Source organism: Aquarana catesbeiana, linkage group LG06 (genome assembly GCF_042186555.1).
Source record: "Aquarana catesbeiana isolate 2022-GZ linkage group LG06, ASM4218655v1, whole genome shotgun sequence".
Classification (NCBI taxonomy): Eukaryota; Metazoa; Chordata; class Amphibia; order Anura; family Ranidae; genus Aquarana; species Aquarana catesbeiana.
The window spans coordinates 118,605,152-118,621,333 of NC_133329.1; the positions used below are offsets into that span (position 1 = coordinate 118,605,152).

At 41.0% G+C, this 16,182-nt stretch overlaps 1 protein-coding gene across 1 annotated transcript in view; it reads right to left on the reverse strand.

Annotated features, from left to right (window-relative positions):
* Window positions 1–16,182, reverse strand: part of KDM8 (lysine demethylase 8) — a 33,123-nt gene that overhangs the window by 11,781 nt on the left and 5,160 nt on the right. The window contains exons 2-5 of the mRNA XM_073636720.1: window positions 13,340–13,886; window positions 3,279–3,364; window positions 2,932–3,092; window positions 2,449–2,581 (exon numbers count right to left, since the gene is read on the reverse strand). Coding sequence (XP_073492821.1) covers window positions 2,449–2,581; window positions 2,932–3,092; window positions 3,279–3,364; window positions 13,340–13,778 — 819 coding nt within the window. The 5' untranslated portion in view covers window positions 13,779–13,886. The remainder of the gene's footprint in view (window positions 1–2,448; window positions 2,582–2,931; window positions 3,093–3,278; window positions 3,365–13,339; window positions 13,887–16,182) is intronic.

Genomic DNA, 16,182 nt, shown 5'->3' on the forward strand with positions numbered 1-16,182 from the left:
CACTCGTGTGAACCGGCACTAATGCAACATATTGCACCAAAAGTCAGGGACAGTCTTAAATGTGTTTCTTGGCAAGGCTGCCATATCTAGCTATAGGATTTTATGTCACTTCCTTTCTATCGCAGGCTAACCCACCACTGTTTTTCAGGCAACACACCTGACAGAGTTAAAGTGGAACTCCAGCCAGGGCAGTTTTTCCAGTATATATTATACAAAGTGGGTACAGGGAAGGTGTATTTTTTTTTTTTTACTGTCTCTGGCCCTACTGGAGAGATTTTTGCCACACTTAATACTCTAGAGACACAACAGGATCTGAGAGAAAATATCCCTATGGTGAGGGTAAAATCTATGTTACCCAAACAAGTGTTCTATCGGGTAGATTAGCCTGTGGTTGAAAAAACCTTGCCTACACATTCACATTCAGTTGGGGGCCTGATGCACAATCTCTGTGCCTGAATGGAGAAGAGAAGCCAATGGCAGGTAAGCTGAAACACAAATGCAGTAAAAGCTGAAGTCCTATCTGATTATATTTCTCCTACTATGCTCCTTCCTGTTCCCTCATCAATATGCTAATACAGTAAAACCTTGATTTGAGAGTAACTTGGTTTGAGAGCGCTTTGCAAGACAAGCTAATTTTTTTATAAATATTGACTTGATATACAAGTAGTGTCATGTCACAACTGAGTATAAAAGAGAAGAGAGGCGCCTTCTAAGTGTAGCAATATGGTTACATTTAACGAAGGTACAACATTTAGCAGCATATTGCTACACTTAGAGGCGCCTCTCTTCTCTTTTATACTCTGTAGCTCCTGCTGGATTTTGCATCTAATCCCCTTGTGGAGGCTTCCATTTGTGGATGGATATATTATAGTTACACAACCTGGTCACATTGCTATACTTTTTTTATATGGACTATAAACTGAAGAACTTATGAATAAATGGTTGTGGAACGATTCATCTGACTTTCCATTATTTCTTATGGGCAAATTTGCTTTGATATACTAGTGCTTTGGATTACAAGCATGTTTCTGGAAGATATTATGCTTGCAATCCAAGGTTTTACTGTACATTTTTTAAATAAAAAAAAAATTTCATTGCATACCTTCTTTTAGTTCTAAAGATGTCATCACTACCTCTCTATGCTTCTCTCTCTATGCAATGCAGGGAGATCATGTGAGGGGCCAGCAAGGTGCTGTACAAATTTTCTGGAGTAGTGGGTGTCTGCATGCAGGCTACCCTAGGCAACTGAAATATCCATGTGTGATGCTGACCTTCCATTATAGAAAGAACTGAAAACCACTGAGCACAATTGCCCACCAGGGACAGAAATGCTGAGGTGGAAAAGCTTAATGATAAAGGACCTCCTCAAGTCAAGCAATGAGGTGGGTTTTATCTAACCTGCTGCAGCTTCTAATGCACACTGTGAGAACGGTGTGCCAAATAATCAGAGTAAGTAATTTCAGAATAGTAGAGAAGCCTGTACAACTGTGCAAGACCAAAAGGTAAGGCTGGAGTTCAGCTTTAAGGCAAAGAATGTTTGCTACAAGGAAGGTTCAGTTAAAATACACCTATACTGCCACAAAGGTTTCAAAACGAACAGCGCTGCTATATCTAATCCTATAGAGCAGGGATATGCAATTAGCGGACCTCCAGCTGTTGCAAAACTACAAGTCCCATCATGCCTCTGCCTTTGGGAATCATGCCTCTGCCTCTGGGTATCATGCTTGTGGCTGTCAGAGTTTCACTATGCCTCATGGGACTTGTAGTTCTGCAACAGCTGGAGGTCCGCTAATTGCATATCCCTGCTACAGAGAGATAGTACAGGTACGGAGTGTAAGCACTCAACAGGAAGGAATGTAGAGTGCAGAGCTCATGCTTGGGCCCGTCCAGCAAGATTTTGACAAGCAGTTGTCAACAAGCTATACAGCCAATACCTTTCAGTATATGGGACAGGTGGAGCTGGAGGTGGTCAATACTACCGCAAAGGTCCAGTTACATTTAAAGGATGAAAAAACGAACTAACATTCAAGTCGAGTATAAAAGGGCTTTTCAGCTAGGAATACCCAATTAAAATTCCTAAAAAACGATTTATGCTTGCTAGAAATAATTAAAACACATATTCAAATAACTCCCTGACAGATGGAAGTTGATAGGCGGAATCACCCCCTGGATTTTTTCTGGTGGAGTTCCTTGCTCTCCATCCCCACCTCAATTCCCAACTGAGTCTCCCTTTATACAAAAATCATTAAAAACACATATTTGAATGGAAAAAGGTACTCTGCTGATGAAATGTCGCCAACCAAGTCCCCAAGAGATAGAAGATGACAAATCTACCAGCAAGTGCCTATGTATAACAGAAATATAGGTTTGGGGCACTCTAAGCCTTTGATTATCTCCATGCAGACATTAAACTGTAGAAACCAATGGTGCTTGAGTAGTATTACATACCTGATCCAGTATGTATCTATTAATAAACTCATTCACAGTCATTAGCTTTTGAGACCATTCTGCATCAGTGTATCTGGATCCCAGCTCCACAGGTACAGTACGGCATCCAGCAACTTCTTGTATGTACTTCACGCTGTTTTAAAACAAATGCATTGTTGGAAATCTGCAATTAGGACTGGTTCATCACACACTGCTTTACAAAAATGTTTCTCATATGATACTAGATCAAACAATATTAGTTTAATCAGTACAATATTCATCCAAAAAAGAAATTGGAAGACCAAGACCACGCATGCTCAGAGACGACAGAATACATTGCAACACATTACATCTCGTTCAAAAGTTGTATTCTGTTGTACAAGAATTTCGTAGCCGCTTCATTTTCAATGAGACTAGCATGCAAAAAATGAACATAAAAACCCAAAAAACGGACGAACATTCGTAGGTTATTCTCATCGTGTGTACGAGGCTTTAGGAACTTACCTCCACTTTTTCATGCATGGCCAGTGATCAATGACCCCTTCTAAGATTACAGGCTTCTGTGTAATAAGGAAGTTCTTCCTGAAATACTCAAGGGAGGGGCAGTTGAGAGTTGGAACAATGTTACCAACATCCAGAATGGGGTTGAGTGGGCGCGGAACTTTCTGTATGTAAAGAATAATAATTTATATGTTACCAAAACTTCAGTGTAATTTTTTCATAACCTCTACACATATACGGTTTGTTTTTTTTTGTAATTAGAAATGAAAAGATATGAACCACAACAGTGAAACAAGAAGTTCTGAATGGAATCATAGGATGAAATAGAGGATGTGTTGAATATACTGTACCTCTGGGATTTTGCCATTTTCTGGTTCGACTTCCAATTCTTTCCCTTCATTATCTATTGGTCTCTTCTGGCTCCTAGGCAGGTGACCTAGATGACAGCCAAAACAAAAGAAAATTAATTTTATTGTGGACATTTGGAGCATGTTACAAAATACTGGATGGCATACAGCAAGCCTAACAAGTAGGGAAAAAAAGATCCCCAAGCCGCTATAGGATTCCCTTTAAATCTGCTGCAACCCTCAACAGCAAAACCTTTTTTATGTGTGGCAGTGAGACGGAGAAAGCTTCCCTCATCTAAGGCTGGGTACACACAGCCGAATGTCGGAAGACATTTTCCGCTTCAAAAAAAAAAAAAAAAGGCAGACATTTGGCCCATGTGTATATTGAATAATGAAAAGTGAATAACACTGCGCTAACCCATTAAACAATAGTGGAGCTGCCACATACAAATATGACCAATATTCAAAACGTGTAGTAAATAAAATGTAGCGCTAATAATAAACAAAAAATGAGGTGATGAAATGATCAGTGGAGATAGCCCACTGAAACAAACAAATCCGAAACATCGATGTTTCGGCCTTGTATACCTGCATTCCCCATGATCTCGGATTTGCTGCAGTAGAATACTATTTGTCTCAGGATGTTGCCCTACCTCCAATACAGCGCAACGTCATTATGGACCTTCTCAGATTCGCAATGACCCATAATTATTTTTGGTTTCGTGACAATTTTTATTTACAAACAAGAGGTGTGGCCATGGGGGCCAAGTTTGCCCCCAGCCTGGCCAACCTCTTTATGGCCAAATGGGAGGAGGATGTCGTCTGTGTGTCCCGAAGGTCAGAAGTGGCCCTTTGGGCCCGCTACATAGACGACATCCTCCTCCTATGGAGGGGTGACCTTCCCTCCCTACAGGAGTTCATGGCCCATTTGAACTCTAACGATCGGGATATCAAGTTATCTTATGAAGCCAGTCTTACCTCTATACATTTTTTAGATCTAGAAATTAATGTGCACAACCGACGTTTTGAGTTCAGGACATATTTTAAATCCACGGATCGAAATGGGTATATCCCAGTGGATAGTTGCCACCATCCACAGTGGCTGAAATCCGTGACTCGCAGCCAATTCCTCCGACTGCGGCGCAATTGCACCAGTGAGGCTGACTACCTTATTCAATCTCAAATCCATAAAACTAGGTTCATAGAAAAAGGCTATACTTCCATCGAATTGGATGCGGAAATAAAAAGGATTGCGTCTATAGATAGACGGTCCTTATTAGCTAACAACTCGAGGAAGACTAACAATGAGAAATTTAGGTGGTCTTTTTTCACCACCTATTCAGTCCAAGCCAGACAAATCCGGAGCATTATTAAAAAAAATTGGGGGTCCTTAGAAATGACGGACTACTGGGTCCTGTCCTTCCGGAACAAGCAGGGATTGTATTCAGGGGAGCCAGATCCATTCAAGGACAAATTGCCCCCAATATTATTGATCCACCTAAAAACACGTAATTTTTCCAGAATTGCAAGGGCTTTTTCCCTTGCAGGAAGTGTAGGGTATGCTTCCACAATACAAACGGTAGACGAAAAACTGAGAACTTTCACTCCACGGTTACCCAACATACATACCCTATGAAGCATTTCACTACCTGCGCTACGCAATATGTAGTATATCTCATAACATGCCCGTGCGAAAAACAATACGTGGGCCGCACTAAAAGAACCTTTTCAGTTCGAGTTGGCGAGCATCTTACCAACATCCAAGGAGGCAAGACCAACAACACAGTCCCACAACATTATCTGACGCACCACAATCGAGACCCTACTGGTACCCAATTTCTTGTGATCGATAAATTTGTCGCTAATTGGAGGGGTGAATCTCGAGTTCGGGGTGTCTCCAAACTCGAGACTTACTGGATATTTGAATTGCGGACCTATTCGCCCTACGGGATGAATGTCGAGTGGGACATTAATTCCTTCATCAATCAGGCATAGTCCCCCTATACATAATGTATTATCTTTCCACTATACCCATTTCACCTTTTTTGCTTCACTGCATCTCACCATTGAACTATACCCTATACATAGTGTATTATCTTTCCACTATACCCATTTCACCTTTTTTGCTTCACAACATCTCACCATTGAACTATACACTATTTTACAATATTTTTCCTGGATTAGTGGTTACTCTACAATGTCAGAGAACTCCTTCCACCTATTTATTCTATTTTCTTTCACTGCACACTTTTGAAATGTATTTTTATATATTCATGTAACATTAACATCTTACATGTATTTTTGTAGGTTTTTTCAGTGCACTATCATTGCCCTACACACTATTCTATACACTTCAGGTTTTTCGTTATAGTTCGCCATGCGCCCGTTTGGGATCCTACACGAGTGACACCATGGGATACTGCAGCAACTTTTTGCGACAGCTTCCGGGTGTCCCCTGATTAGGACTCACAACATGCGTATAGAGCGCTGCCACACTACGTGCCCGGCAGACAGTTTTAGCCGGGCCTTTCTATGGGACCTTTCGATTGGCTCTATGTGATCACGTGACTCGGTCAGGCGACAGGTCACGTGTTCCTTTGTTTTGATCCCTGCAGACCGCGTCAGTTCGCTGTACGCGATCGTGCAGGGCGGACGCTGTAGGTCACATGGCCACGTCGAAAGGACGCGGTCATGTGACTTTTTTGTTTACATTCCTACACGGCCGAGGAGCATGCCTTCCATGTGTTTGACTCCTAACAGCTCTGATTGGGCATAGATGTCTCCAGCTTCGCCTAGATTCCATTTTCGTGGGCCTTTTATATTAGTTATCATTACTTCCATCTGTCCACTTTGTTATCTATTGGTTACTAGACATAGGCCTAATTTTCATTGGCTGGGAGGTTTCTTTCTACACCCTTTTGGCAAACAGATGATTCCTCTCTGCCCTATCACCAGCCGACCTATCATGTGATCAACTTATTCATGTTTGATTGGCTGCATTATTTGTTTAACATATATATATATATATATATATATATATATATATATATATATATATATATATAGTAACAGTGTAGGGGGTGAGTTTGATGCCCCAGTTGAAGTCCAATTGGACGAAACGCGACGGGCGAGCTATACTCTTCCCTACACTTTGTTTTTACTTACGTGATCACAATATTTTAACTGTTTATTGGTCTTTGGTATTTTTCAATAAATATACCATTTGATCTGCACCATTGGCGCATTTTATACATTTTTTCGAGCCTCTCCACACTTCCGGGATCCCTATGAGGTTTGGATATTCCATACTTCCCCTCGACTTCTCTGGACTGGCAGTCTCGATTGGCGGAACAGAGGGATTCCCCTTGAGATCCGGGGTTCCTTGGACGATTACCTCCATCTTGGATCTCTAAGCCTGTCTGATTCGGTGTCACCGGCATCCGAATCCACCGTTTCTGGTAAGCGTATTGCATCTGTTTCCTGTTCAAGATCTTTATGCTGATGAATTACAGACCTGAAGATTCCCCATTCATGTTGGACTCACTATATTTATTTTTTATTATGGGATTATAACTTTACTGTGGTTCAATTAATACCCACTCAACCATTGGACTATATTAATTTATTTTCTTTACACAGTTTGTTTCAGTGGGCTATCTCCACTGATCATTTCATCACCCCATGTGTATATTGGCTTCTGTTGGATGAGCATGCTGATCGGAGTGTTCTGGTGGGGGGCCATCAGAACACAACAGCTCAGTGGAGGAGATGGTTGTACTAATGTCAGGTGGTTAGTACAGCGGCTACGACCGGAGCTGTCAGTTTTTTTTTGTGCAACCCGCTGGGCTGTACAAAAAAAAAAAAAAATGGACTGCGTTCCCGGTGTTAGGTTGGCTGTCTGCTTTCTGACAGGATAGCTCAAGCAGGTTTGAACATGCCTGAGCTCATCTCTGCTAATAAGATTCAAGAAAGAGAAGGTTTGACTCTTTTGGGTTGATGCACATTTAAAGGGAATCTGTGATTTTAAGACCAAGATGTTATATATATTCCTTACTATTTATTTAAAATTTTGTTATATATATATATATATATATATATATATATATATATATATATATATATATATATATATATGTAGAGCTGCAGGATTCTGGATAAAATAAGAATCACAATTTTTTTGCTTAGCATCTCTTAAAAAATATTAAAAAAAAAATCCTTCCTCAGTTTAGACCAATATGTATTCTACATATTTTTAGTAAAAAAAAAAAAAAATTAGCAATAAGCGTATAAATGGTTTGCGCAAGATTTAGGGGATAGATTTATGGCATTTTTATTATAATTTTTTTTTTTTAATTAGTAATTTGGGCGATCTGCGATTTTTATCGTGACTGAAACATTGCGGCGGACAGATCGGACACTTTTGACACTATTTTGGGACATGGACATTTATACAGCGATCAGTGCTATAAAAATGCACTTATTACTGTGTAAATGTCACTGGCTGGGAAGGGGTTAAACACTAGGGGGCGATTAAGGGGTTAAGCTTGTTCCCTCAGTGTGTTCTAACTGTGGGGGGGATGGACTCAATAGAACATGACAGAGATCACTGGTTCCGATCACTGGGAGCAGTAGATCCCTGTCATGTCACTAGGCAGAACAGGGAAATGCCTTGTTTACATGGGCATCTCCCCGTTCTCCCTCTCCGTGCCACGATCGCGGGCCACAGGTGGACATTGAGTCCGCAGGAATGCTCCTGCACGCGCCCGCTAGCCACCGATGAGGGAGTGACGTACGGGTACGTTGTTTTGCACATCTGTGCCATTCTGCCGACGTATATCAGCGTGAGCCAGTCGGCAAGTGGTTAAGCTGACCTCATTTACAGAGGGAAGTTCATTCTGCAGTCTTTACAGACAGGCTCCCTCACTTGCTAGCGCTGACTGTAATTGTTGGCTTTTTTCCCCCCTTTATTCTGGAGTCATTTTTTTTTTTTAGAAAGACAGGACAAGAAAAGAGATGTACATATAGTGAGGGAGAAGTCCGTACAAACAGACTCCCTCACTGTCCAACGCTGACTGTCATTGTCAGCCTAAGTGCCAGCTCTTTTTCTTCTATACTTAAAAGCGCCAGGAAGGAGCTGTCATTCGGTCCCGCCACTAAAGTAAACAAAGGGGTGGGGTCACCGGGTGATGTCACTGGGTGACCCCGCCCCTTTGTTTAATTTAGTGGCTGGACCGAATGACAGCTCCTTCCCGGCGCTATTAAGTATAGAAGAAAAAGAGCTGGCAATTAAGCAGGCAAAATATGACAGCTCCAGAATAAAGAAAAAAGCCGACAATTACATTTAAAAGCTGACAATGACAGTCAGCGTCAGCAAGTGAGGGAGTCTGTCTGTACAGACTGCCCCCTCACTATATGTACATCTCTTCATCTCTCCTGTCTTTCTCCGCCACTACCCCCCCCCCCCCCCCCCCCCCACAGTGACTGATTGCCCTTACAACCAATGCATAAACAGATGGGTCACCATGGGCACCCAACCGGTCTGCAGCTGCGCAGCCCTATACACAACAAATTGCAGTGTACTGTGTGTTCTGACACCTGAACCAGCATTAACTTTTTCAGAAATTTGAGCTACATTAGCTCTTGTATTATATTTGACTACATGGACCAGCCTTTGTTCCCCATATACATCAATGAGCCTTGGCTGCCCATGGCCCTGTCACTGGTTTTCCTTCACCAGTAGGTCCTGACCACTGCAGACTGGGAGCATCCCACAAGATTTGGGTTATTTTCACCAAAGAAATGTAGCAGTATATATTTTGGCCTAAATTTAAGAAAAACGATTATTCATTTGCAAATTTTTTTTTTTAACAGAAACGAAGTAAAAATGTTGGGTTCTTTAAAGCGGTTGTATACCCGCACATAAGAAGAAAAAAAAAACCCTACAAGGCAAAGGCATAATAAGCTAGTTTGCAGCGCATACTAGCTCATTATGAAATACTTACCTCAGAACGAAGCCCCTGTATCGGAGCCTGGTCCACGCCGAGGGAGCTGACATCTTGCCCTCGGCGTGTCTGCCGGGTTCGCGGCTCCGGCTCTGTGAGTTGCTGGAGCATCACTCCCACGCATGCGTGCGGGAGTTTTCTTCCAGGCATTCAGCCAGGCATTTAGAGCGCATGCGCCGCTGACGTCAGCAGCTGCATGCAAAGGAAATATCTCCTAAACTGTACAGGAGATATTAATTTTACCTACAGGTAAGCCTTATTATAGGCTTATCTGTAGGTAAAAATTTCAAATTTGGGTATACAACCACTTTAAAGTTTATTTAGCAAAAAAGGCCAATAAAGTGGTTGTATACCGCTGGATGATTTTTTTTTCCCTGCAAGGTAAAGTCATAATGTGCTAGTATGCAAGCCAGGTTCACGGCACAGGGCTCGGAAGGAAGGGCACGAATGGCCGTTCCTTCTGAGCCCATGCGCCAGTAATATCACTAGCTGCATGTAATGTAAGTATCTCCTAAACGGCGCACGTTTAGGAGATATTTACACTACCTATAGGTAAGCCTTATTATAGGCTTACCTAAAGGTAAAAGTCAGTAAAAGAAAATTTACCTCCTCTTTAAATACCACCAAAAGAAAGTTCTATTTGTGTGAAAAAAATGACAAAGATTTCACACGGATACAGTGTTGCATGACTGCGCAATTGTCATTCAACGTGCGACAGCACTGAAAGCTAGTTTGGGCAGGAAAGGGGTGAAAGTGCATGGTATTGAAGTAGTTAAAGAAGTCAAATAAAACAGAATTTACACTGAAAATTTAGTGCAAATGTTTCTAAAAATCAACCAATCAAGTCTTGATTAACTGAATTCTGTAGCAAAACTATAATAAATAATACTAACGCACTAAACCTATGTAGGATTTCAGAATGTGGTTCGCTGAACACACTATGAGGATATCATAATATATCAGGAACATAGCAGTAATAAAAAGGTATCGCTGGAGAGCAGGGCTTACATACGAGGTAGTACAAGAATACTGACCTCAGGTGTGCATTTCCTTTGTAATATAAAGAAAATTAAAAAAATGATCCAAGATGCAAGTATACATTTTCTAGTAGTAATAAGCTTTTTGTGCAGTTCTGCTTTAAATAATGTTGTTCCACATTTCAAGAAAGGATCCATTGACGATGGCTGGAACACGCATTTTCTACATCCAGAGGTTTTAAACACTTCAATACCAGATACTTTCACCCCCTTCCTGCCCAGGCCAATTTTCAGCTTTCAGCACTATCACACTTTACCTGTTTGCCGACTAGAGATGTGAAGGCCCGGAAAAAAAGAACAGAAACATTCGGGAAAAGAACGTTTTTTTCCTGAAGGCTTTTTTGTTTTTTTCCAAAAAATTGGAAAAATTGAAAAAAGAAAAAAAAAGTTGTGGAATATTTTATTTTAATATGATGAATACAATATTTTAAGACAGGGAGTTCAAATATTTTCCAAATCATTTCTAAAAAAAATGTATGATATCAGATTATTCTAATTTCTGTGCAGTGAGGACAAGCAAGTCCTAAGTAACAAACTGAACCCTCCAATGCAAAAACAGTATGCATTTCTTCCTTTAGGAGGTGCTGTGCTGCATTGTAACAAGAACCGCTCCAGTCAAACCTTAAGTTTTTAGAAATTCCTAATTGTGATGACGGACAAAAAAGAGTAGCTGCAGAAGCAGAGACGGATACTGACAATTTCAGCTCAGAAAATGATTCTGATTAAATGTTCATTGAAACTTAGTCCCACTCTCTTCTTAACACTTCCCCCATCTTCAATTCTTTTTATGAGAATGGGGTTTTTATCTTTATTTAATACTGTGGATAGGAAATATGAAAAATTGTTACTTTTGGTTTTGAAAATTGTTTTGTGGAGGCTTTTTGGCTGTTCCGCATAAATTAGTAAGCAGTTCAGGAGATTGTTGCTCCCTTTGTTACAAATAAATATTATAAAAAAGTAAATTCTGTTTGTGATAATTGTTTGGCCACACTATATTTTTAATATGCTAGTTGTGATAATTTTATGCCAAGTCAAATTGTTAATAGTCATATTTTATGTACCTAAATTAACAGAATGACTTTCAATCTTAAAAAGACAAAAAAGTGCTAATGTAGCATTTTTTTCAATTATTCCGAAAATTTCCGTCCCCCCCCCCCCCCCCAAAAAAAAACAAAACAAAACAAAAAAAAAAAAAAACGGGTTTTTTTCCGAGCTTCAAAATTTCCAGAAATTTTACATCTCTATTGCCGACCAGCATGCACGAATCGCCGTCATGTTATACTTGGCCACTAGGGGCTCCCGCGATCGCTCGGGGCACATGGAGAACCGCCATCTGTGTGTGTAAACACACAGATCCCAGTTCTCTGAGGCGAGAACAGACAGATCGTCTGTTCATACAGAGAATGTACAGCGATCTGTCATCTCCCCTACACAGCATCCTCCCCCTTCATTTAGAACACACACTAGGAACACATTAACCCTTTGATCGTCCCCTAGTGGTTAATCCCTTCACTGCCAGTGACATTTTTACAGTAATCAATGCATTTTCATAGCACTAACCGCTGTAAAAATGCCAATGGTCCCAAAAATGTGTCAAAATTGTTCGACATGTCTGCCATAATGTCACAATCCCAATAAAAATCGCAGATCGCCACCATTACTAGTGTAAAAAAAAAAAAATTAATAATAAAAATGCCATAAAACTATCCCCTATTTTGTAGACGCCATAACTTTTGAGCAAACCAATCAATATACGCTTATTGCGATTTTTTTTTACCAAAAATATGTAGAATATATATCGGCCTAAACTGAGGAAAAAAATAGTTTTTTCTATATATTTTTGGGGGATATTTATTATAGTAAAAAATAATGCTTTTTTTAAAAAATTGTCGCTCTTTTTTTGTTTATAGCGCAAAAAATAAAAACCGCAGAGGTGATCAAATACCACCAAAAGAAAGCTCTGTTTGTGGGAAAAAAGGACATCAATTTTGTTTGGGTGCGACGTCACAAGACCGCGCAATTGTCAGTTAAATCGACGCAGTGGCGAATCACAAAAAGTGCTCTGGTCAGGAAGGGGTGAAAATCTTCCGAAAAAAAGACCCAAGGGCTTTTTTTTTTTATCTTTGATGACTCCTGCAGCAAACACTGGTCCAGGGTCCCCCACCCTTGGCCCTGCCCCTTACACACACAGTTGTCTCACTTGTCCTGCAGTATTCTCTATAACTTAAAGTGTTTTTTACCCCAGGATTTTATTTTCTCGATATGTACCCGCTGTACAATGTACTTGTCTGAAAAAATATCCTGCTCTCGTTGTATTGCTTCCTTTGTGCAAATTCCCTGGTGTTCCTGCCAGTCCCTCTGCTTTCCTATTAAAAACTGACCACACTAAGCAGGAGAATACTGTGGTCGCTTCTCTAGCTATGCAGGGAAATCAGCCTGCTTTCCTTGTCCTGACATCCCCACCCCTCCCCTGCACAGCCATTCACTGGGAAGAGCAGTGTACTGTTGCTTCTCCTCTCCCAGCTCTTATGCAGCTGAGAACTGAGGGAATGTTATCACTTATAAATAAAAGGGAAAAAAGGTATTTATATATTTTTTTTAATAGCTATACCAAAATGTTTTGCCGTTCGTTTCTATTTTAGGGCTCACACCTATGCGATGCCAGACATTGCATGTGATTCACACCGCATCGCTGTGCACATCACATGTGATTTCTGCGCGATGCAAATTCAGCCATACAAGAAATCGCATTGCATTCTCACCAAAATGGTTCAGGACCCTTTTTTTGTGCGCACTGCAATCAGATCACATGGGTGTTCAGACCCATGTGATCCAAATTCATCCGATTTCACAGTTCACACTGCGTTCTGCAAACCGTTTGGGGGGTGTAGCTTTAAACCGAATGGGTTGTTTTACAAGGTGATCGTTTACGATCAGATACCTCTCTTGTAATGGATTGTAGCAGGTGAATGGAGATGAGAAAACTGTGCTTTTCCAAAATCAATACTGGCATCAGATGGGATACCTGTTCTTTCCTGTGATTCTTCAGAGCGGTGCGCTATTCTCAGCTCAGTGATAATTCTGTTGATCACATTGTTGATGATCTCAGCTCCCAGAAGCAGCGCCATGTCACATACCAGCAGGGCCTCCTCCTCTAGCCTCTCCGTTAGCTCTGCACAGCCACATATGCCCAATACCTTAAACAGGCAGCCATAGGAATAGGCAGTCCTCCAGTCCCGGGAAACATCCCTCCAGTTACATCCATTCAGTTTCTCCCAGCTGAAATCCATAATAAGTTCCCCCAGCTGCCTGCACTGTGCCAGGTCACCATTATAAACACAGGCAGCGGCCTTCTTCACACAGTGGGCTATGGGTGCATCCACCTCTGGGCCCACATCTGCAGGGAATTCCTCTAGGCATTTGGGAAGCACTGCCTTTACCTGAGGCCACAGTAAGCTCTGCATCACCAGTCTGCTGGGTTCTCTCCTCACTACTTCTCTGCATCCAATAGGAACAGACAGATAGTGCTATACTTGTCTACATGGAAACTGGGGCCTTCCATTGCAGAATGCCTATAAAGGAAAAATAAAGAAAATATAAAAAGCCGTTCAAATGATCAAATCAGCAGCTATTATATTTGCTTTGCAAAAGAAGCCCATCAGCAGCCTGATCTATGACAGCCTTAAGAATATCTGCTTAGCTCTAATTCATAAAGATTTACGGAAAGCCTTGCCCCCTGTTAAAAAACACCTGTGCTGGAAAAAAAAAATATGGAGTAAAGCTGCACGATTCTGGCCAAAATGAGAATCACGACCTTTTTGCTTAGGATAAAAAGATCACGATTCTCTCAGGATTCTCGCGACGTAAAATCTTTCACATTATACAAAAAAATTAGGCTAACTTTACTGGTTAGTTTTTTTTTTTTTTTTAATTCACCAAAGTTTCATTTTTTCCCAAAAAATTAAATTGTATTTGAACGACTGCTGCGCAAATACAGTGTGACATTAAATATTACAACATCCACCATTTTATTCTCATTTAGTCTCTACTAAAAAAATATATATTTAATGTCTGGGGGTACTAAGTAATTTTCTAGCAAAAAAAAATTATTTTAACTTGAAACCAACAAATGTCAGAAAATAATTTAGTGTTTAAAGTGGTTGTAAACCCTTTACAACCACTTTAACCTACAGGTAAGCCTAGATTAAGGCTTAGCTGTAGGTGCAAGAAATATCTCCCAGACCTGCACGGTCTAGGAAATATTTGCATATCGCCGTAGGGCGATTTCTTCTGCGCATGCGCCAGAGTTAGAAAGGGCACGCCGTGCCGTTTCTAGCTCAGTCATGCCGTTAAAGGCGGCTCCCGTGCGCATGCACGGGAGTGACGTCACGCAACTCCGGCCAGTCACAGAGCCGGATTTCGCGGCCCCGGAAGGAAGAGGAGTGAAGAATGGACGCTTGCTACTAGTGAGGAAGACGAAGACGGGGACATAGCGGGCTTCTCCTGCAGGTAAGCGTCACATAATGGGCTACTATGCGATGCATAGTAGCCCATTATGCTTTACCTTTGCAGGGAAACAAAGAGGAAGTAACACCCATCAGGGTTTACATCCTCTTTAAGTGGTTAAACTTCCCTTATTTACACACCAAATTGCATGCCTTTGCTCTAAAGGATAAGTTCCACTGCTAAAGAATGTTGTGATTCTTGGCAGACTGCCCAGTTTTTTTTCTTTCTTTTGATGGCTGTCAGCTTTAGAAGAGCAGAGAGAATTCTCTGCATAGAAAGAATCGGGAAATACTTTGTCAAGATCGCAATGGGGAAAAAAATTGCAATAACGATTCTTAACAATTAATCGTGCAGCTCTAATATGGAGGTTGCCAATTTAGACTAAAACTGCTAGTTGCCTGGCTGCCTCCAATTTCAATACTTCACTTCATGTTAAAGTAATGTCACCAGTCATTGTCAATATCTTCAAGTCTGCATCTTTTAATAAAATAACACCAGGTGATCTTGAACATCCTTGTTTGGGCACTTCCTGTTAGAGGGTGACAACACTCTACCGGTTTCCGCACTGGGGGCATAATGTGCTAGTATGCATTGCATACTAGCACATTAAAAAAGACTTACCTTAAAACGAAGCCCTCCAGTGGCGCACTGTCACCTCTGACAGGGCTTCCGTCTTCACCCGGTCTTCCTTCCAGGTTTGCAGGCTTTGGTCCTTTGAATGGCCGAGCCATGATGATAATCAATCACGCACGTGTGCATGGGAGCCACAATCGTGGCACATCGCTCTGAAGGGACAGCATTACTCAGTACCTCAGAGTGCAGTGCACATGCCCTGGTAACGTCAATAGTTGCAGAAATAGTGAATATCTCTAAATATGTCTGCAATAAAATGGTGGAGATATTCCTAGAACTTACAGATAAACTTTATTATAAGCTTACCTGTAGCTACAAGTCACCAAGCAGTGATTACTTTCGCTTTAAAAATAAATTGTTCAATAGGTTAATATTATGCCCCTTGCAGAACCACATTCATTTTCCATAAATGCCCCACCCCTAATTACCGGGCACTTTCACCCCCTTCCTGCCCATGCCAATTTTCAGCGCTGTCACACTTTGAATGACAATTGCGTGGTCATGCAACACTGTACCCACTTCTTTTTTTATAATTTTTTTTGAGACAGATAGGGCTTTCTTTTGGTGGTAATCACCACTGGGTTTTTTATTTTTTGCTAAGCAAACAAACAAACAAAAAAAAAATATTTCTAGTTTCTGTTACAAAATGTTGTAAATAAGTAATTTTTAAAGTAATTTTTCTCCTTCACAGATGTGCGTTGAACACTGATGGGCACTGATAGGCTAACT